Here is a 22520-nt window from a genome sequence, read left to right as displayed (position 1 = left end):
GAACAGAAATATACATTTGCATTTCCTGTTAAACCATCTCAAACTTTTTCTGACCTGTATGGACTATGTCTACCACAACACTATCAGTGAAGTGCTCATAACAACTTATCAACCTTCTGAACAAATTCAACTCTGTCAAGCATTCTGAAAAGGTTTCAACTGTCTCCAGTTTTCTCTGAGAAAGTAATATAGATGTCTTCAGATGCTCAATATTTCAAGATTTTAGTGCATGAATACACACTGCTCCCTCAGCGATGACATGGAGACCCTCTAGCAGCCTTCCAGTACCTAAAAGGGGCCTACAAAAAAGCTGGAGAGGGACTTTTTACAAGGGTGTGTAGTGATAGGACAAGGGGCAATGAATTTAAACTGAAAGAGGGCAGATTTACATTAGATCTAAGGAAGAAATTTTTCACTCCAAGGGTGGTGAGGCACTGGAACAGGTTGCCCAGAGAAGTTGTGGATGCTCCATCCCTGGAGGTGTTCAATATCAGGATGGATGAGGCTTTGAGCAACCTGATCTTGGGGAAGGTGTCCCTGTTCATGGCAGGGGGGTTGGAACTAGATGATCTTTAAGGTCCTTTCCAATTCAAACCATTCTATGATTCTGTGATACTATATTGATGTTTATGCTATATTCTTTATGATGTTTACATCCTTCACATTCACATAATTTATATTTTCAAAGCAAAAGGAGCCTCAAACCTTCATAGTGGGGAAGACATCTAATTAGAGAAACTGTTTCACAGATTCCTAACTTCCCATTTACAATTACAAAACATCTCTTCAGTGATTTCAGAAGTGCTTAAATGGAAAATTACTTTAGTTCTTGTTTCCAGCTGTTGAGCTCCAGTAAGAAATGACCTGAGCCAGCACCAAATGTCTCATCCAGCTATTCATGCACTAAAAGTACCAGGTGTTTAGCAGACCACCAGCAGTTTACAAACCACAAATGAAGAATATCTTCATTCATGTTACGCAAGCCACCAGAGAAATATACACTATCTCAAATAACAGTCAAAGAAATAAGTAGGTAAAATTTTCTTGGATGGGAAAAAAGGTAGGAACAAAAACATGAATGAATATGAACAGTGAAACATCATTTTCATTAAAACTCTGGGTCGCTTGGACAGCAGAGGAGTGCACATTTTGGTTTTTACATCACTATTCTCCACAGTTAAACCTGTTCTACCAGCAGTTAAGTTCAGACTCTAAAGTTTTGTAACTTCTTAAAATTTCACACTATGGGCAGGGAGGGAAGTGGAGAGGCTTTTTTCTACTGATATGCTTGATGTGCTGGGCAGGAGAGAAACCTATGTGTCTTAACTTGCATGCTTTATAGCCTTTACATTTTTGAAAAATTTGAAATCTTGACATTTGATGCTGTCAGGCTGTCAGTTTCAAATTATCAATGAACTAAAAATCTGCCTTCATAAAATGTTAATGGTGAGAAAGCGAATGTAAGAGTTTAGATTAGGTAGATGCTGAAACAAATAGAGCAAAACATATTAAAATCACTGATGAATAAAAATACCTTATTCTTATACTTTCACTGATGAATTTATTTTTTTAAAAAGGCAAACACACAATGAAACCCACACAGCACTCTCCCACCTGCCTTATCTCAAAGCACTGAAAACGTGCACATCAAAATGAGCTGTATGAACAAGCTCATTTTCTTCCTCAAGCTGCAGATTTGCAATGCTAGAAGGTGCTTTTGTAACAGAAGTATTTTTCTGGAGCAGATAAGCCTTCTTTCTTCCCTGCTTTATTTATTTTTCACTTTCCCCTTCTACTGACTGTAGATGTAAAAGATCATGTCCATTTTACCATTTGCAGGTTGCAGTTTGCAATTAATTTCTATCTCCTCTAGGAAGAATCCTTTCGTCAGTTTGCACTGAGAGAATGAAATTCCTTACTACTCTCCCAGGAGAACCATGCCTGTCTAGATTGCAGTTGATAACTAGGATGATCCAGACTGTACCATCCAGCTTGGAAACTGCTGTTATGAAACCTCCCTCTTTCACAAAAATTAATGAATCTTACAACTGCTACATGGATCTTCACTTCCTTTTGCAGCAGCAAGGAAAGCAGTGTAGCTACTTTCATTTCTCTCTCAAAAAAAAAAAAAAATCTAGGAAAACAATAAGCAGGGAATGGCTCTTTAATATCTTTGGTTTTAAAGTGACAACAATACTTCTTTGCTCTTTTGTGAAATTTATGATGCTGACAGCGAACTGCCAAGTAGCTGTTCAATTATATTTTTTAAAATTCAGTGATTAAAAAAGAAGACTAAACTCACACTGTCATGCAGATAGTCCTAGACTTAGTGCTGACAGCAAATATTTCTTCCATTTTGGCACTGTATTTCTTCTTTTCTCCTCAGATTATCTTAAATTTTCTTTTTTTGTGTGTTTTTTTTCCCCCCACCTTGCATCACTGAAATCAGGATAGAAGTTCCTGAGGCAAACCAAGGAGATATTATTATTTTAAACTCTTACAGGGACAACTGCAGAGCACCAAGTGCAACATAAAATGCATTAGCATCTCCATCCAGTTCTCTTTCAACTGACTGGAATTTCATCTCTTTTCCTTTGAAAGAAGCTCTGAAACTGGAAACACAAATGGAAAATGACTAATATCACATGTTTCAGCTTTTCTTTTCAACACGTGCTTTAGGTACAGAGACTGCTGCAGAAGAAACCGTCAGCTGTACATATGGAGGTCTACTGCTCTTTGGGTGGCCGGTGAGTGGCAAACAGCCCGGTGCCCAGAAAAAAGAGGCACCAGCAGCCCCTACTTGGCTACCAGTCACTGTTGCATCAGGACTTCCTCCCCAGAAACTGAGTCCTCTCTCCCCCTCCTTGTTTTTTATTGGGAAGTTTTTAAGAAGCACTTAGTTGACTAACTGTAATAATATAAGCTCATGCCCATAGTATTTAAGAACTATTTTAGAGACATAAAATGCCACTGACCTCCTGTAGAAACACATGCAACAAGGAGTTAAAAAGGCATTTTAGAAATTGGCCTACAGACTTTTTATCCTGTCAAGTGTCTGGCTGGTCTATGATCCTTTTGCACTACTTCTTTCCTCCTTCCTCTTTTCTTTTTTTAAGGCAGGAAAAAAGAAAGACACATGGCATATCTTAAGAGAAAAAGCAACTCAGAAAACTTGTAGCTTCATTTCTGCACACAGCTTACTGACTTTAGCTGTAAAAAGCCAAAGTTGAGAGAAATCTACATTTTTCTACTAAAAGTCCCCAAAGTATCTGCAAATCATTAAACAGTTTACTTGGTGCCTCTCCATTCAACTTTCTATAAAATTTTACAAGCATCATTTGGCTCCAGTTTTCCTTGCTGTTTCTTGAAGGAAAGAATAATATCCATTTAGATTTTATTATCCCAATATCATTTTCTCCAAAAATCATTCCCGTCAGTTTTCTTCATTCGTACAAAAGACTCTAAATGTCACCTCACTCAGAAGAGGAATTATTAAAGCTCCTCCTTTTTTTTCTGCCAAAAGAAGAAGTGTGGTTTTATTAGTGCATTTGGGAAGGAAAAAAATGGAGGGTGAATTTTTGTTTACTAAGCAAACATTTAAAAGAGCAACACATCCTAAAAACTTTGCAACTAGCCTTGTCTAACTGTAAAGTTACATTATTCTTTAGAGTAAGAAAATTGAAACCAAATCATATAGAAATAAAAAACATCTGTGCAAGTTTAATGGCCAAACAGTCTGAAAGGAAAAAAACTTACGTTAAATAGAGCCAGGACAGAATATGTTTTCACACAAAAGTAACCCCCTATTCTAATACGGCCCTCCATAGCAGAAATGGACTTCAGGATCCCCAGCACTCTTTTTCCTTCTTTACCTTCTACCTGCCCACCGTCTACAAAGTGTGCAGAAGAACCACAGAACCCTGCAGTCGATTCCTGTGCTCTGCAGAACATATATATTATGATACAGTTTTAAACAGCCACAGAAAAAAAATCAAACAACTAATTGTAAAAGAAATACCTCCTCTCCCATTGTGAAGCCAAGCTGCCTTTCAGCAGCTCAAAGTGTCCAAGAAGAGCCCTGGAGTCCTGCCCCTTCCTTGCATGAGCTCAGCTCAGCGAGAGCGGGAGCCCAGCCCTGACACTGACTCACGCTCCGGGCCATCCCGGGGAAACAAAGGTTCCACTTGTTTATTTCACAGGAAATCTGGAGCTTTTCCTACCTCTGCTCACTCGCGGCAAGAAGTTTCCTCTCCTTTCCCAAGCCAGCCTAGTCTCTCCTGGCTTCTTGAGACCAATGGCTAGGAAAGGCAACGCGAGCAAGGATGTCCAGGCTTTTTGTGAACAGCCCAGACAGAAAGTCTTGCAAATAACTCTACAGGAAAATGAGCTTATGACAAATCCTGAGTATATTGGTCTCTCTTAAAAAAAAAAAAAAAAAAAAAAAAAAAAAAGAGGCTGAAATTTCATTTCATTTATGCCTTTGTTTCAGTTTTTGTTTTTTAAAGAAAGACGATCAAGAAACTGAAACATTCTTAAGATGATGCTTTGCTCCATGAAAATCTTATAAATTCTTAATATTGCCTCCTCACAAACATGCAACTTTAAAATGACTGAAAAAGGGCACGGGAGGGAAACACATCATGGGCTTCTCAGATAATTTGGAAGAAATTAAAGATTTATATTTAAGCAAGCCACAAGATACTATACACTCTCACTCCCATTTGACCTTATTTACCACTCAGTAGGCGCCTACACACAAACATGTCTGCTATGGACATACTTAGGCACGCTCAACACATTCCCTATACACACACAGACCATTCTCTACAGAGGCATTCTCAAGGAAGTGCCAACACAATTGTGGGACAAGAAAAAAAGCCTCTGAACTCATACATTACAAAGATAAAAGCAAAGAAATTGGTTCTCTCTAGTTCTAAGAACCAGCGTAAGAAAAGACATGATAGACAGTGTGTAGATTTTAAAGAGGAGGATAACAAGTTTTTCAACATGGCTCCTACAAAAAAGAACAAGAAAAAGGTTATTTCGCAGAGCCAGGATATTACAATGTATTTTCTGCTAGAACAGTGAAATACGAGAACATAGGGAGAATACACAATTTTCTTTACTGGATGCTTTTTTAAAAAAAACAGCCATCCTCTGGGGATTATTTATATAAATTTGGTCCTAATCCAGTTGAGAGGCTTGGATTACATATCTCAGAGATCCCTTTTGGCCTTATTCTGAAAGCAAATCACAACTGATCTGAGTAGGACTATCACTGCAAGTAAAAATCTCCACAAAAAATATCAAGATATTTTAAAGAATGGAAATGAGCAAGAGATGATGGCTCATGGAAAAGGCAACACCTCTTGCAGCAACAACCCCTGTGCCTGCACCATGCTGCCAAACAGGTTCAGGAGTGATTCAGAGCAAAGTCTGAAGGCTTATTGAGCCTGTAGTCTCCTTCAGGAAGATTTCTGTTTTCCAACCACAAATTATTTTAAAGTTACATTACAAAATGTCATTAATTTCAGTTCCAGAAAACACACCTTTTCTGGTATTTGTTTTAAGAGAGAAGAAAAATCTGTAACACATTTATAATTTATACAATTTATGAGTATATAAAAGTACTACAATCAGGTATGACTTTTTAAAAAAAATTCTCTATTACAGAAAATTTAAAAAAGAAAATCCATTCAGAAAAATTCCACAAACTAATGAAGCTGAATAGATAGAAAAAGATGAATGGAAAAATTTTACTCTTGGTAATTTACAGGTTATATTCAGTTTTGTTTACTTCCATCAGTATTTTTAATATCTCAGCAAGCATGAAAGTTATTTATGTAATTTCCAAAGGCAGATGGATTATTTTACTTTTTTGCATTACTGTATTTGTTCTTTTAATTTTCAAAGTTCATGTGTGTGCTAAGAATACCAAATGTCATTTCATTAGACTATTTATAATATTTTCAAAGTTTAAAAAAACATAACTCAGTTGTAGTAATTAAAAACCAAAGTTATATTATCTGACAAAATACAAGTGGGACAAGAAAAAAAAAATTCATTTTACTTTGAAACACTAATACACAGTTTATGAAACTAAAGCCTTGATTATACTAATTTAAATCTTTTCCTAGATTGGTACAGACTCAAATGAAATTCAGAGATTTACTGCGATCAGAGACCTATCAATTATCAGTCGATCCAGAGCAACTTACAACTTATATACTTTTATTCTTCCTCTATCATGAAACAAAATTGCATTAGGTTAAATCTTGTTTTTCAGACTGAAGCATCCTAAGATTTCCTGATCAAAATCGTGACTGAAAAATCAGGAGTATTCCCTCCCAGAGAGGACTCTCCAAGAGAACTCATTCTGGCAGAAGCCCAGTGCTCTCCCTCAGGAGAACAGTCCAGATTTTCCACATTACTTTTAGGAGTGACTTGTGGTACTATCAATACTTCTTACACTACTCTGCTTCTGTTTTTAGATGTTCTTTAAGTAGCTCAAGTCAGGAACGTAAGTTGAAAATGGTTTTAATGCATATGCTTGATACGGACAAATCTTTTCTGAATAACGACTAGTAACTTACATGTAAAGTCTTGTGGCACAGACAATGACTGTCTCACATTTATTTAGAGCCCAATAGCTGCTTTATTAAAAACAAAAGCCTCAAAAAAGTCACAAGCAGCACAAACCATTGTGTGGGTAACCTCCTCCATCAAAAACAGCTAGTGCAGACTGATGTGAAAGCTGAACCATGTCACCAATACCTGGACAACTTTGTTCAGGCAGCTTGAACATTTTACAAACCAAAATGAGAAAACATGAAAGCACAGATATCTAATGGGACAGCAGGGAAGGGCAGGAAGTATGGAGGAGATCAAGAGTCACTCTTCACCCACATAGCACAATTCAGTTTGTTCCTCTCCTTAAATTTAATTTTCCATTTCCCCTTCTATTCCGTTGGTACTAATTCCTGCTTTGAGTCAGTCTCCTCAAAAGGAGCACGCTGCTTTTTGACTGTCCCTCATTTCATGCGTCAGCCATATTTCCCTTACCCTTCCTTCTTATTGCTGTGAAACAGTTACTCCAGAAAGGGTAACAATATTCTAAAGAACTTATTTATAATGTCCACAGCGCCCCATGAACATCAGCCACCATTTGCAAACGTGCTATTTTTTTTTGCATAATGAAAGAAATAGATAAATCCCGTTTCCACACCAAATTCATGGAACAGAAAGTTACACCAGCGAAGGAGTGAGCCCCTGCTGCAGGCAGCCTGGCTCTCATGGCGGCTGCAGCAGGGGGCAGGACCCTTTTTCCCCTGCAGCTTTCCTCACAAGATGACACTAGAAGAAATGGTAAGGGCAGGGATGCCAGACTACAGCAGACAGTAACTTTAAAGCAAACACAAATGCTTCTTGAGCAGCTGAGTGCTTCCCCCACAGAGTTTGACACACTGCTGATGCTTGCCACGACTGCTGCTGCCATCACCCATGGCCGTCTCCGGATAAACAAACGCCAGAAACCTGTGCTTTCAAGCACAAAGCGCTACACGTGCTCAGCAGAGAGCTGAGGCATGCTCTCTGCCTCAGCAGGTGTTTTAATAGCATTTGTATTCAGTACCAGGTGGCTTTGCTCGCAGCCATTTTTTCCTTAGCTCAGTATTTTGAACACTGGCTTTGACGTTTCTGTTAGGGGAGCAAGCACCTCCAAAGGCATCGGAGGGGAAAAGGAAGCAGCAGCGAGCCAGGCGATACAGAGGCAAGCGCAGACTGGTGCGTGCAGCACCCACAGCCAGTGCTGGCCCCGCTCCGTGGGTGCCACTGGGCAGCACTGGCACAGCTCAGCTACGTTCCTACCAGCTTTAAACATGCCAGGAGGAGCCTCCATCTTGCATCTCCTGCAGATTTCTTTTCAAATGACAACTGAAAATTTAGGGGGAAAACGTTTTCTACAAGCAATCAGGCAGGAACTGACAGGACAGGTGTGGCAAAGCTGTGACTGTCAGCGCAACGCATTTGCCGCAGTTTCTGGGTCTCCAGCTCACCCGCTCAAAATAGAGACTGAAACCTTGCAGGCACTCAGTCTCAGAGTTTACAAATTTCTATCTTATTACAGTGGACAGGTAGACTTAATAATTGGCACGAGCTTCTTGCCCTTACAGCTCCTGTGTCTACTTCCATTAACTCTTCTCCATTTCTTCTCTCCCAAAATTACTAAATATACATGGAAATAAAAACTTCTGTATAAATTCAGTGTTTTGCAGTGAGAAGGATCCCTAAACACCATTTAACGAGATGATACAAGTTGCTGGATCTAGAGCAACAACAGCCTCCCCCTTTATATTAAATCATTGCAGTGGCTTCAATATTCCCCAGTTTGATGGTTGAGTATATAATTCACATTAAGTCCTGGCAAACACTAATGTGACCTCATCAAAGGCTGTTAATGAAATCTAGCTCTGCTTAAATTCACCACTGCTAGCCAACTATGAAAGTCTTGCTTGAAGAAAACTACGAATATATCTCAAATGGAGAATGTAAAAAATACTCTCAGTATTCTCTTCTGAAGTAAGGGCAGTTTTCAGAAAGATAACAATGGCTTTTTAAGACTTTTTATTTTATATTCACCTATTATGGCCTTCAGCATCCCAGCTGAAGCCTCAACTCATGGACCAACCTCATACAGTTAACTCAAACTACGGAATGTCTTGGTTGAATTAATTTTCCTATACTTTTAGAGGTCTATTTTTAGATACAGGAGAGGAAAAAGTGATAGCTTGTTAGAACAACAAAAGCACATATAAATCATACTGGAAGGAAGTCCAACCTAGAAACAGAAGTTTTAGATAAGCTACTAAAAAATGAAAAACAAAAAAAGAAATAAGCATAAACACTTTTTTATATGACTTGAAGCTGCATGAGCAGAAGGAGGATATGTGAAACGGGCATTTCTATTTGACCATAAAACTTGTGCTACTTTGACAGTGTTACACTGAATTTTCTCAGGGGATATAACATGCCTATATGCATACTGTATTTCTTCTAAAAATTCATCTGTTAGCAAGCTATGTCTTCAGCCACATGCAGCATTGTAAATTAGTTCATTTAACCTATCATTAATGGGAATTTGACAGAGTCAGGCCTCAGGAATCTAATTCTAGTTATACATGGCCAGTGGTCGATTCATCAATGCAAACAGGCAAAGAAAAGGACTACAAAGCATAAGTATTTGATAGTTCTATTTTTTTAAAAAAGCACAGCTCTGATGACACTGCTCAAACTAAACTCCCACAACTGCGTCATTAATTTCCCCAGGATAATCAGCATTGTGATTTTTAGAATAAAGAAGAGCAAAGCAATGAACTCTGCACACCAATAAAACCAATGAGGTTTCACGCAATTCCTCAGTTGTGCCTTTAGTTATGGAGTTTATTGATCACCTGAAAAGACAGGGGCCACGATACCCTACATTCTTACCACTGGGCTAACACTCGGAGCACAGTAAACTGCCTGGTGATTTACAGGAGAGCCTAATAGAATTTGCTTCTGCTCAACTGGCAGCAATCCTTTCTGACCTCATGCTCCTGCCAATACCTGTGTAAAAAGCCTTTTTAACTTAACACCCCAATAATTCATCTCACCTCTGCGTGAAATACAATCTAAACTTATGATTCATAAAATTGAAAACACATTAGAACACAAAGTGCTAACACCAACAAAATGAGATCCTGTTGATTCTTCTGTAAATGGGATTGACGTTTTCCACAGCAATTACGTTGTTCTAAATGATCTCGCATTATAAAATCCTCACAGTAATTTATTGATGCTTTAAAAAAATCAGTAGTTGTTTGGAAATATTTTAAATCAAAAAGGTAACAGTATCATTACAGTAATATATAAAATGTTTCATCAATAATGGCATCATCAAGAAGAAGCAACAGAAAAGAGTTTTAGGCTCTCCAGAGTTATAGGGTTTCTGCAGAAAGAATTCAAAATAAAAAAATGAGGAAAGCATTGTTTCTGCCTCTTCAGAAGATTTCAAGTTATTGAAAAACTGAGGCTACTTGTAAATGAGCAAGGCACATATCATGGCAAAGATCCCTTTAAAAACTACACTGCTAGAGAAAAATTTGTACCAATTTGGCACTCTGCATCATACACTGCAACACTTTTTATTTAGTACACAGAGCTCTCAAGCTAAACATGACCTTGCTTGGAACGACAAACTTCATGCAGGACTCTTTCTCTCTCTCAGCCAGCATTAAACGACAAAGAACATCGCAATCACAAGGGAGGAATCTCTTGCAACCAGGAGAGAAGTACTTGGGAGGTTAATGTTTTGTAATCATTGTGTTTTGTTTTTGTAATCATTTGAGTGTTGTGTCAGTGAATCACATTTTGGTACTATGAGCAGGCAAAGACCACAGTGCTGAAGCCTCTGAACCGCATAGCTCGAAGGTTAACCATCCTGACCCTAGGCAGGAAAAAAGCAATGACAGCAAAGAAGTGCTGCTTTTAGTTACCTACATACCTTGAAGCACAAATAATGGACTGTGTTTTTTCAAAAATGAAGCCATTATTTTCCACTAACCATGTCAACTTCAGGAGAAATCTGAAGACATAGGAAGGAAGGTCTGTGGATCGGATGGAAAATTCTAGAAATTTTCTCAAAATTCTAGACTTAATTTTTGGCTGGGCAACAAACCTATTGACTTATGCTGCACAAATATTTGTTCTTTGTGAAAAACAAAGGTAAGGTTTCTCATTATTATAAAGTGGAGTAAGACTTTCCCTCAGGGAATAAAGGCCACTTCATAAGAACTTTGCAAACACTTGGCATTAAAACAAGGAACTCCAGAGTTCAAGAGATATGTAATTTGTTTTAATTAGTTCACATTTACAATCACTACTATAGAGATAGCTACAGTTATAGTAAACTGCAGACACAAGAAATCCTCATGCGGCATTAACAGGGCCTTATCATTTGTAAATTCTAACCTGCCTATATCAGACTTGGGAGAACTGAAATTTGTGCAACCTTTGAATTCTGGTCATTCAGGCCAATTAAACAAATGGAGGTACAAACAGAGGAGTAAACCTTTAAGCAAAGTAACAGTTCTTGCAGGCAGCTAACCTCACTGGAATTCACTTTCTGGTGTGCAGCAAAAGAAAAAAAATGCAGAATCTTGTCCACAGAAGATTAGGAAATAACGACCATAAAGCTTCAAGTTTTGGCCAGTGACAGAATTTAGAACTTTAGGATGAAAACTTCTTTAAACCAACACCAAGAGAGAATTAAGAAATGACACATACCTTATCTACTGGGAGAAAGTCATTTTCAACTTCTATTGACCTTGGTCGTAGCTTTATAGGTTTGTCTTTGAAGATATCTCCAAAGCCAACACCCTTGACCTTTTTGGGTTGGATTGTCGTGCCTCCATTGGCTCCTTCTGATTTTGTGCTGCAAGAGTCACCGCCATCACTCTCAGATCCTGTGGCATCTTTTAGGCCTGTGAAATGAAGGGATGAAAGAAGGAATCTTAGGTGTGAAGCTCACTATTTTCAAATTGTGACTGGGAAATGGTCCCTCCCACCATCCTCTAAAGGAAAATGAAACCGCAAGAAACAGGTAGAGAAGATGCTGTCTGTGCCATGCGCTCATTTTTGAGTTTTAAAAATCACTTTATTTCATCACATTGGTGTACCAGTTAGAACTTACACCAATCCACAGAACATGCATACTCCAGCATCAAAACTTCATGAATGAAAACGGCCATTCCTTGAGTACCAAGAAAATCTGTCTTCCTTGGACAAAAATTATTTGGAAGAGAACTTAATAAATGAAAGAGTTAAATTCAGTTGTAGGGCAGCTGTGGAATAAAGCCACTTAAAGCTAACAAGCAGTCAGACCAGGCGCGCTGTACCTTAAATCTTTGTGACTCATATCAAGCCAATTATGCAATTAGTATCTAAAGCTACATTACCTAACTGGGAAATAAAAAGCTGAAAGCTGTTTAAACAAATTTGCAACCAAATAAGATGCATAATATGTTCCCTGCTGAAAATTAAATCTCTCTGCAGCATAGACAGCCTCATAAGAAAAGCACCCATGCACACTATCCTCTAGGAATATAATAAATCAAAACTGACATTCTGATTTGCATTACTTCTCTCAGTGAATAGGAAAATTTATCTGCACTTATCTGAAAATATCATCTGTTTAAATAGCAGAGGCCACAGATGCAATAGTGATGCTTCAGCCACTTTACGGAATGGTGCAGAATCAGGCCAAGCAATCACTGGCAGCAAAAGTGACCCACTGAAGCTTCCTCCAACTGAAACAGTCCCCCAAACAATTTAAATCTTCCTTCTTACATTATAGATAGACTTAACTATGTTTCCAGGAAAACCACATTATTGCTACTACAGCAATAATACTACCTAATAATAACGAATGTGAATCTTCACATTCCCCTCACAAGCATTCGTGGTGCCACAGATGTGGATCTTACAAGTCAAAGAAAGAAAAATTTCAAGTAAGCTTATCTTCTTAATTATTTTCATATCAAGGTCCACAAAGTGATTACAATGGATTTTCATCATAAGAGGCTGCCAGTACAGAAGAAAGATTCTTCTTTAAAATCTGGAGAACTAAAATCAAGTAGAGAATATACACAAATCTCTTTCCCTCTTCCCTTCGGTAAGCAAGTAATGTTACCCAAAAATTATCTGTATTTCTGTCAAAAGGAAAGAAATGGCATTCAGATTGGGCAACATCTACTGGATCCCTGTGAAAGGGCTGCAAGTTGTGGGGCACATGGGAAGTTCTATAAAATCTTCATAATGCCTTGGTTTCTACAATTCTCTGATGTGTAGAGGCAACAGAAACTGAACAAAGCAGTGTTGCTGAGTTGAAAGCATCTGAATATCATTTCCAGTCTACACTAGAACAAACCTTCGAAACCAAATGGACGAATTGCCTAAAGAAAAAATATTTTGACGAAGTTAATGAAAATCTTTATGAATAAAATTTTTAATATGAACAATTGAATCCTTTGCTTTTGTTTCCTTGACTCAAGTGATGGCTTTGGTTTTAACAAACAGACAGTCTCCATCCAACAATTTTCTGTCATTACAGTGAGGAGCAACTTGTTTTGGGAAAGACTTCTTGTATTCCTGGCAATTCACTGTTTAGGAACATGACTACTCAGTAAAATATAGCACCTTCTTCAAGGGCTACTTCAAGCTTCTCTGACAAACCACAGAAACCAGTGCAAGTCCTGAGGCCTACAGGCACAACGTCACGATCCAGGACACGCAGGGTTCATCTATTAAATTCGTTTCTACACCAGAGTGCTGCTAGGAAACGAAATCAGGAATTATGCGTTAGGCCAGGATTTTTAGCAAAACTGTTAAGCAGTTATGCTGCTCTGAAACTTTCTGTATCCAAAACATGAAAGGAGTATAAATGTGGAATTAGAGAAAGTTCTCAACTAGAAACAAACAAAAAGACTAAAGACTAAGCAAAATGCTTAGGTCTTCCAGCCTCCTGAGTGGTTGCTACATCTACCTGTTGAACGTAACATTTCTGTTTCTTTGAGTGTTCAATTTAGATAGCACTGAAAAAGTTATTTGTTCCATCAGCTGTGCAAGATTGGAATTTAAAAGAACACCAAATAATAATATTACAATTCTTTTCTTAAATATACAGAGGTCTTGAACTCTTTACCCGGACTTTTTTATTTTCCCAAGAAGGGCCTGGGGGAAAACTTCAAACCTGGTTTCACACATTTATTATGGTAGTTAGAATGGTAGCATTCCTGTCATCAGTAAAGTAAATTCTGTGTGCTGCTTCTCTTCCAGAGCTCATGAAAGCAATAGTCAGGGAATTTGAGCATTCACTACGATCCTGCTCTGTGCTGTGGTTGGCAGGAGGGGAGTGGTTATCCGTAGTAGAGCCATTCCACAATGTCGAGGCACTTAGCGATGCAAGGGTAAATTAATCAAGCCAGAGAAGTATACATCTCTTCAGGCAACACAGCAAAGTCACTGCCTCTTTATTATTCCTACACCTTGTTGTGACTTGGACAATAACACAAGCTGTAGGTTCTAGATAGACCTTGCCCAGCTTTGCAAAGTATCAGCCACTAGGGCCCTGGCTGAGACAGAAGCTAGAGCCAACTTTATTTTTTACTTCCAAATGCAAAGAGAATGGTCACCAGTCAACTATTCTCAGTTACAAATAGTATTTCCGAGTATAAAACAACCACAACTCAAAAAGCTCATACAAATTGCAGTGATCATCGTCTCTTTGTTGAACAGAAGATCTTCTTGATATGAGATGGGAAAATTATCCTCTGGCAAAGGTTCTTCTTTCATCCTTGCCAAAATCTCCTTGAACTACTCTGATGGAGGGAAGGAGCAGTGCAGAGACCTCTCTCCACAGTAATGGGATTTTAACTGATAGAATCCATGACTGCTCTTAGCCACTCCCTGAAATGAATAGAAAAGCTGTCTTTAAAATAAATAACTAAAATAGGTTTTCTGCATCACTAATTGTGGGAGAAGAGGGCTTGGACCTTGGCCAGTGGATAGAAGTAAAATATGGAAGTAATTATAGGAATTATTCAACAGGTCTCACATGGATGTCCAGATCTTTGAAGCCTGCATAAAGAGAGATCAGAAACCTCAAGGGGCTCCAATAAGAATTAGGCTTTTGTTTCTGGGTCATCACTTGTTTTTCATTATGGCATCTTCTTTTCTGACCATTCTTCTATGATGAGACATCACACCTTGTATCAGAAACCTCACCTCAGGCTTACAAAAGATTTCCCTAGCATCATTCATCTGTCCTTGACGATAATCCAAGTTATTTCATTCTCTATGCTGCCACAGGGCTTTGTCTCAGTATACAGTCCTCATAATGAAAGCAACATGGTAAATAACAGCATTATTTATCTATCTATTTATTTATTTATTTTTAAACGAGGACAGAATAGACTGAAGTGATGCCTGTCCAAAATAAACTGCATTTGAGTGGCCTCTCATTTATTTTTTCATTGGGTTGTTCCCTGATATATATATATCACAGCATATACGTGTCAGCAGTTCTCTCGGAGCAATCCTGCCAAGTGCAGCTGCACTGGCCTCTCTAGCCCTACCTGCACAAGGAAGGGATGGATGATGGCTGAGGTGATCTCTCCTCTTAAGCATGGAAAAATGTCCCTCTTCCAACCACTCTCCTTTTTTTTTTTTTTTCTTTTTCTTCAGCTTTTCATGGCCTTTTTTGCCACTGCTGCAAACAGCTTTGTAGGAGAATAGAACTGGGGGGATAGTTTCCCCAAAAGACAAATGTAGCCCACAGATACAGCTGGGAACTAAGCAGGAACCTGGGTGACCTAGACCGTCAGATTATGAATTTTAAACATGAAATTTTCTTCAAGAAGAGCTACAGTTAGCAGGCAGGTCAGGTTGCTAAACGAGCAGCAAAAACTGGAGCGTGTTTCAGCTGGCACAGTCATCTGCTGGTGCTGACCAATACACCCACACAGTCTGAAACAGCTGGGGTAGGGCTATGAACTTGAGCACTAAGGTAAGGCCAGCAGCTCAGCAAACTGCTATCCTTAGAAACACTGAGCACATCTTGCTCTTCTTTTAGGTCTAGTTATTAAATGCTTCAAATACAGCCAGGATAGCATAAAAGCTACAGTAGTCAGGCCTCTCACTATTTTATTTTTTATTTTTTTAACAGCAAGTATTCTAGAATCTGTCAACTCTCTCTCTGTGTTTGGAGAGCTGACAAGCTAAGGACATAACATCAACAAAGTGCTCGCTAATGTGCCTACTACAACACCAGTCCTAATAGCAGGAAAACTTTTCATATCTTTAAAATTCCTGAGGACACAAGCCTTCTTGGGAGTGTCACTTCTTGTTACTGGCTCTATAAGCAAACACACTATTCTTTTCCCTAGATATATTGCTGCTGAATCATCTGTAGCATCACACAGTACAGCTCAAGTTTGAGTATTGGGTGCCCTTTTATAGTAAGCTCCTTGAAGTCTGAACAAGGGCAGCGTCAGCAGCAAGAAGTTAAAATTCCCAAGAGCCAACCATACCTATCTTTTAGCTAGGACAAGATATGGGGCTATTGACATATGGCTATTTAAAAACACTCAGATCTCTAAGATTCTCTGTTGCTTCATGCTCCTTATAAATGCAAGATAATTTAGTATTCATGAAGACTAAATTCTCACAACACTGTCTGGAGGAATTTCACACTTCACACACATTTTTTCCTCTATGGGTATATACAAGAGATTCGTTTTCTCAAGATATTTCAAACACACCACACTCCTGCTATGCCAGTTACAGGTCTTTGGAGAGCAACATTCTGAAACGTACCAAAACAGATTAGCTCAAACAGGGATTAAAAAAAGACCGCAACATCAGACTTAATTCACCAACGGCCCCAGAGCTGTGCTGGCATCAAACCAAGATTCTAAATCAGAAAGATATTTAGGGATGATAAAGGGCTGTGTAAACTAAAGCTGTTAAAACAAAAATAAACAGCTGTGATAAAATTAACTCCATTCAAAGCAGGAAATAAACTGTTTCTAAATAGCTTAAAATGGAAGGAAAAAAGGGGAATACACTGTGAGCTTCACAGAGCTTTCTATTTTGAGCTGTTATTTAGCAATTTAATTTTTGTACTTATTCTGGATTGTTCTCTCTGCAGTGGGCAAAAGACGGACCCCTCTGACGATGTGTAAGCCAATGATGCTCTGGCCCTCTAAGCGCTTCTCAGGCTAGATCTGTGAAGCGATGTAAAGGTCAGCTGTTCACAGGCACACACCTGAGACGATGCAAAGGATCTCCCGATTTGGTCTGTCAGCCAGAGAGAAACGCTGTCAACTGTGTTTAATAGAACAAAGAACTGTGTAAATGGAGCTTATTGGGATTTTTGCCTTTTATGGAAGGCGAGGAAGGCGAAGGGAAACATGTCCTTTGCTTCTATTTAGAGAATGACAGCCTGGAACGCCCGAGTGACTGATCTGAATGACAAAGAAGGTGAAGTTATACATGGCAATTGCAGTAGATAAGACAGGAAGTGTCCTTCTTCCTCTTCCTCACGTACTGGCGAAGACAGAACAAATATGCACAGCCTATGAGGTATTTATCTTGAGCTTGCTTTCTTTCAAAGTCCTGTATTTTGTCGAAGCCACCTCCAGCAACATTCTATAGCGTTATAAAAAAAATAAAACCAGAAAAGGAAGTTTGATTTTAAGTATTACTGTAGAATAAAGCCATGTTGATTTTTCATAGTTTAAAGGTTAATAAATTCATGCTTTCAAAAACCAAATTTTATGCTTCTTTTCCAAGACTGGTTATACATGTACAAACAGCTGAGGCAGACTATCTCAATATTAGTCATTATCTGTTACTCTCGGTTATACACCTTGAAGAAATGCAACTGTGTAATCTAAACATTTTGTCATTTCCTTTCAGCATGTTCATTTTCCTTAGCACAACAGTTCTTGCCACGTAAGAAACAGCCCCAAGATTTTTATGCTTGCACAAGATATCATGCAGGGAGAAGGGGAGCAGTGTCCAGCACCACGCAGCAGCATGCATTAAGGGCAACGCAGCGCAAGCATGCCCTGCAGCGTGAACACAGAGCCATCAATACGGAAGTTGGTGGCTTCACCTCATCCCCAGCCATTTCCCCGAGTACTGTAAGAGCGAATAGAAACAATCATTCATTCAGGAGCTCTACAACTGTACCATCGTTGTCTTCATTTTGGAACTATTTTTTCACCACTCTTGTTCTTATCAAGTACAGAAACATGTTATTACACGTGAAAGGACTCATAAGCAACCACAGCCAAAAGGATTCTTTACTTGCCACTCACCAAAAACCGGTCTTCTGTGAGACGCATGGAAAACCACTTGGTAGTGGGAGTCCGAATCAACAGAAGGATTCAACGTGTTTCACCCCAGTCAACATAATTCTTCCACCCACCACCCCCAAGCTCTCAGCATCTGTACATTCGTTCTCCAGAAAATAGGATGCTTATTTTTAATTATAAAAATTTCCCTCACCCAATTTTAGCATTTTCTTTCTCAGATGTTATTTTTCACTGTGCAGCTGTGTATTTAATATATGTTCTTCTTTGTATGTAAGTTACAAGAAGTTGAGGTGAAATAAAAAATTGTAACTGTCCTCTCTTCAGAACTGTTAAAATCTGCATTCGGGTTTCTCATTTAACTTTGCTCACATTCAGACACTCTTAAATAGGGTTAATAACATTGTAAATACATCAACCATATTGATTTCTTGGAACTCTGACAAGACATACTTCCTCAAGGATTAGGGGGAGGGAAAAAAAAAAAAATAGAGAAAAACATGGTGGAACAATAGAAAAGACAATTAAGTTTACTCACGAATATTTCTGTTTCAACGATCCTGTCTCATCTTCTTCCATTATATCTAATATCTATTACTGACAGCATTGTGGATCCATATATAAGGAAAGACAGGCAAGTATCTGACAAATCAAGCATTGTATCTGCCCTGTTCCTCAGTTATAGCATCTTCGAAGAAAAAGAAAGTGAAGGAAGAAAGAGAAATTAAACCAGTAAAAATAAAAAAAAAATAGAAATCCAAGAAGTGTTTTTCGTGGAGGTGCAGGAAAGTTGCAGGATGAGAGGGAAGAACGCTGTGATCAACAGAATGACAAGTAAGTAATTTTTTGTTGCTGTGTGTCCCTCTTTGCCCAGCATACACAGTAACAAAGACTTTCTGACAGCAAGTTAATGAGTAGAATGCCAAAGGAGTTGGAATTATCGCTGAGCAGAGCCTGGCATACCTAATGACCAAAAAAGCCATGTCAGCATATGAAGCCAAGGCCAGGGGTTTATGCAGGACACAATCTTGGCATATTTCAGTGGAAGGTATCTCTAGAAGCAGCTACACACTAATTCAACAGCATTTAGCTATTGTAGGCCTTGGTTAAGCAAGAAAATTTATTTTAAACACAGCAGTTGCGAAATAGCTTTCAAAACAAAAGTATTTAGCACTAAGCATATGTTTGTAAAGTAGAAGCTCTAAGCTTGCTTCAAAAGTTGAGCAACGCTTCATGCAATATGAGACAAGTGGATCCAAGCACCCTTTGGGCATAACTAATCTAAAGCTATGAATTGACTCGAGCTTAACTTGTGAAGAAAACAGAAAGCTGAAATTAGAGCAGCTGTGGGTTGTTTTAAACAGATATTCCCAAACAAAAACAATTCTGTGGAATGCCTCCAAATGATTTTCACTGGAGACATATGCATATGAATATTTGTCTAAAAATAAGGACCACAGGTCAGATATGAAATAGAGGGAGCTGGCCACACCTTCAGTAGGCTTGCTTGGGAAGAACGTGAGTATGCAGGAAGGGAGCTGCCAACAGATGGATGCAGCAGGAAGAATAATGAACCCTCCTTTTTGAATGTTAGTTAAACATCTCTGATAGTATCAACAATGCCAACCCCCATTTTGTTTAAAACTTTCCCGGATGACTTGACTTTGCATAACGCCCACTTCCGTTCCAGTTCCAACCCAGTAAGCAACAAACAGGCCACATCTGGCCTTGTGAGGTGCCGTTTTACAGAGAAAGCGAAATACCTCTGCAGCATGAAAAAACAAGCAAGTCTCAACCAAACGCCAAGCGAGGTAGTATTAAATGAGACATCTTTGGTCAGCTTTAAACCCAAAGTTTAGATAAGTGTTTGCCCAGAGCAACATGAGATGATCTACTGTGGGTTAAGCTGTCTTCTTGCAGCTGGTTATCAAGCACACTTGTAGACACCCATCCAATCCTGCACTCTCTGAAATCGGTTTGATGAAATTTATTTTCTGTGACATGGCACAACCATGGGCCAGTATTATTAACAAGGAGAACTAAACACAGAGCTCTAGCACAACTGGAAAGGTGACTGAATTCTTCCTGACTTCCCTTAGTCTCACTTTAAACGACTTCAGAAAAGGGGAAGGGTCATTTGACTTAATGAAAAATGGGTTGGGCATGGAGATCAAGTTTCTGGAAAACTTTGAGAAGTTTGCCCTTTGAAAGGGCAACACTACCCAGAAAGATTAATGCTGTGAAATTAAAGGCTCCAAAGGCATATTTTGCATCTGATTTGAAGCTAGATCTTTAAGTCAGAACTCAAGGATATTAGAGATGTACTTGGTAAATCCTTATTATGCTTATTGGATAGGTGGATTCGAGGACATGATGGTCTAAGAACTCTGCAAGAAGCATGCAATTTGAGTGATGCGTAAGCAGCCATGAAGACTATAAGGTAAGAAGCAGCAGAAAAATGTGAAGACCACTGGCCACGTGGCCTGCTCCAGCCAGAGTAAGAGCTTGGTTGTGAGCTTGAAAAGAGCTGCAGAAAAGAGATGAATTCTAGTAGATAGGGATATAATTCTCCAAGAGGAAATACTCAGAGCTGCACACATTCACAAAGATTTTTGTTTAAACTAAGATGAGTTTTTGTTTGAAAAAGAAGGTATAAGTGCAAGTTATCAGAACAGAAGACTACCACTTCAACTGCTTCATCCTTTGCTGTGAACATGCATAAAAGAGAAGTCCTCAGAGGTAAGAGAGCAAACACTCCCACCCAGATAGGAGGAAAAAGGGCAGCACAGCTTGGATCTTCTCAAGAGAAAACTGTCTGAGACAAAAGCAGATGTCAGAGTTAGCACAACAACCTGTTCACTGAGGGACAGGACTGAACACTTTGTACTTAGTTACACTGAATGTGACTCAGGAGGATCTCTTTCTGCTAGATTTCTCAGTGAGGAAGCAGACGGAAGGACAGATTTCTGTCTTCCTTGCTTCCTCTGTCTTGCATCTGATATAACCATCCTCTCTTCTTCTGTATTAACAGAGTAGTAAAAGCATATGAAAAGCCGCATGCTCCTTGCTTCCAAAACGCAGAAGGCAAAAACCTGAACATGAAATGAAAGTACCTTTATATCTTTTATATCACTTGGCGAAAAAATCTATCAGCCAAAATGCTGTGAGTAATAGCTGTCAAAGACAGAATGTCAAATGAAAAGCATGCTGTACATTTAAAAAAAAAAAGAAACCCAACATCCAAAGAAATCAAAACCCACGATGTTTTTTAAGAAAAGCAAAGCATGTTTTATGAATATGGGAACTTTATTTCCAGAGCAGAAAGCCTTTTAATTCATATATTTGTGGTTATTATCAACAGTCTTCATGTTTCAGGTGGCAACACTGATGAGACTAAGTGGTCTTAATTTCAATCCATAGCTGAGACCCAAACATCCAACGTAATTCCCAATTTATTGTGGGCTTACGCACGTACATTATAGGGACACATAACATACACATGCACAGAAGGAACGAGTGCATTCTCATTGCATTAAGGCTAGGCAGTTCATCAGCAGCAAACTGACTTTAGCTTACAGACAGATAGATGCATGTAGAGTAGCCATAAGTGAGTAGCAGTGGCACATTTTACAAGTGTAGATAAATCAAACAAGTACAGAGGACTAAAGCTATTGCTTGTTGATTTCAGAACACACTCACTGTTATAGCGTCTGTAGCTGTCAATCTTTGCCGGTGTCACTCTGTACAGAATTGTCCCTTCAAAGGCAGATTTTCCTGACAGCAGGCAAGAGAAGGAAAGATGGAAAAAAAGAGAAGGGGCAGGGTGGGGGTGAAGAGATCGAATGATGGTAAAAAGAAGGGAAAGGAAGAGGTTTTAATCTGTATTTTCAGTCGCTAACATTTTAAAAGCCTCATTAGCAAAACAACGAGAATATTAACAAAAGTATCTGATTGTACATGAAGTTAAAATATACTCTTACTGCATGTATGTCAGATAAAAGAATCTCATGATTTTGCTAAAGCTGTTCTTTACAATGTCCAACAAAATGCATTTTTCTTAGGTTTTGTCTATTGTCTATCAAGTTGTGAGACTTGCAAATTAAATTATTTGTCTGTCTGATCCAGCCTCCTCACCCAGAGCAGGGGAAGCCTGAAAAAAATTATTACTGCAATGAGGTACTCACAGTGGCTCAACACTCCTGACGCAGATGTGGTGCACTCGAACAAGCATAGCTGACATCCAAACAGGGCAATGAAATACTCACATTTCTTTAATATACCAGGATCCTGTGAGCATCAGAAATACTGCATCTTTCCAAGATGACTTATTAGAAATGTTCTGGACATGGGAACTGGTCTTAAACAATGCTTAGTTGAACGGATAGGATGCTAAAACCTGAATATTTCAGTTTTTTAGCCAATAGCTTAATCAGGTGTTTGACTTGGCATACATTGACAAAGACAAAATACTAAAATTAAAAAAGAAAACAACAAAATAACAACAAACCCCAAAGAAACCCTACTTCCCATCTTAGATCTTTAAGATAACATATCAAAACCATTAATTTCTTGGGTTTTTTTTCTTTGATAGCAAGATAACTCATGCTC

General features: G+C 38.7%; 1 protein-coding gene across 1 annotated transcript in view; it reads right to left on the bottom strand.

Annotated features, from left to right (window-relative positions):
- Window positions 1–22520, bottom strand: part of SH3KBP1 (SH3 domain containing kinase binding protein 1) — a 206379-nt gene that overhangs the window by 76121 nt on the left and 107738 nt on the right. Inside the window, exons 6-7 of the mRNA XM_086615520.1 lie at window positions 21612–21686; window positions 11323–11519 (exon numbers count right to left, since the gene is read on the bottom strand). Coding sequence (XP_086471646.1) covers window positions 11323–11519; window positions 21612–21686 — 272 coding nt within the window. The remainder of the gene's footprint in view (window positions 1–11322; window positions 11520–21611; window positions 21687–22520) is intronic.

This window comes from Tauraco erythrolophus, chromosome 1 (assembly GCF_009769465.1).
Source record: "Tauraco erythrolophus isolate bTauEry1 chromosome 1, bTauEry1.pri, whole genome shotgun sequence".
NCBI classification, from domain to species: Eukaryota; Metazoa; Chordata; class Aves; order Musophagiformes; family Musophagidae; genus Tauraco; species Tauraco erythrolophus.
Note: the sequence above shows the minus strand (reverse complement) of the source record. Positions and strands in the feature narration are given on the sequence as shown.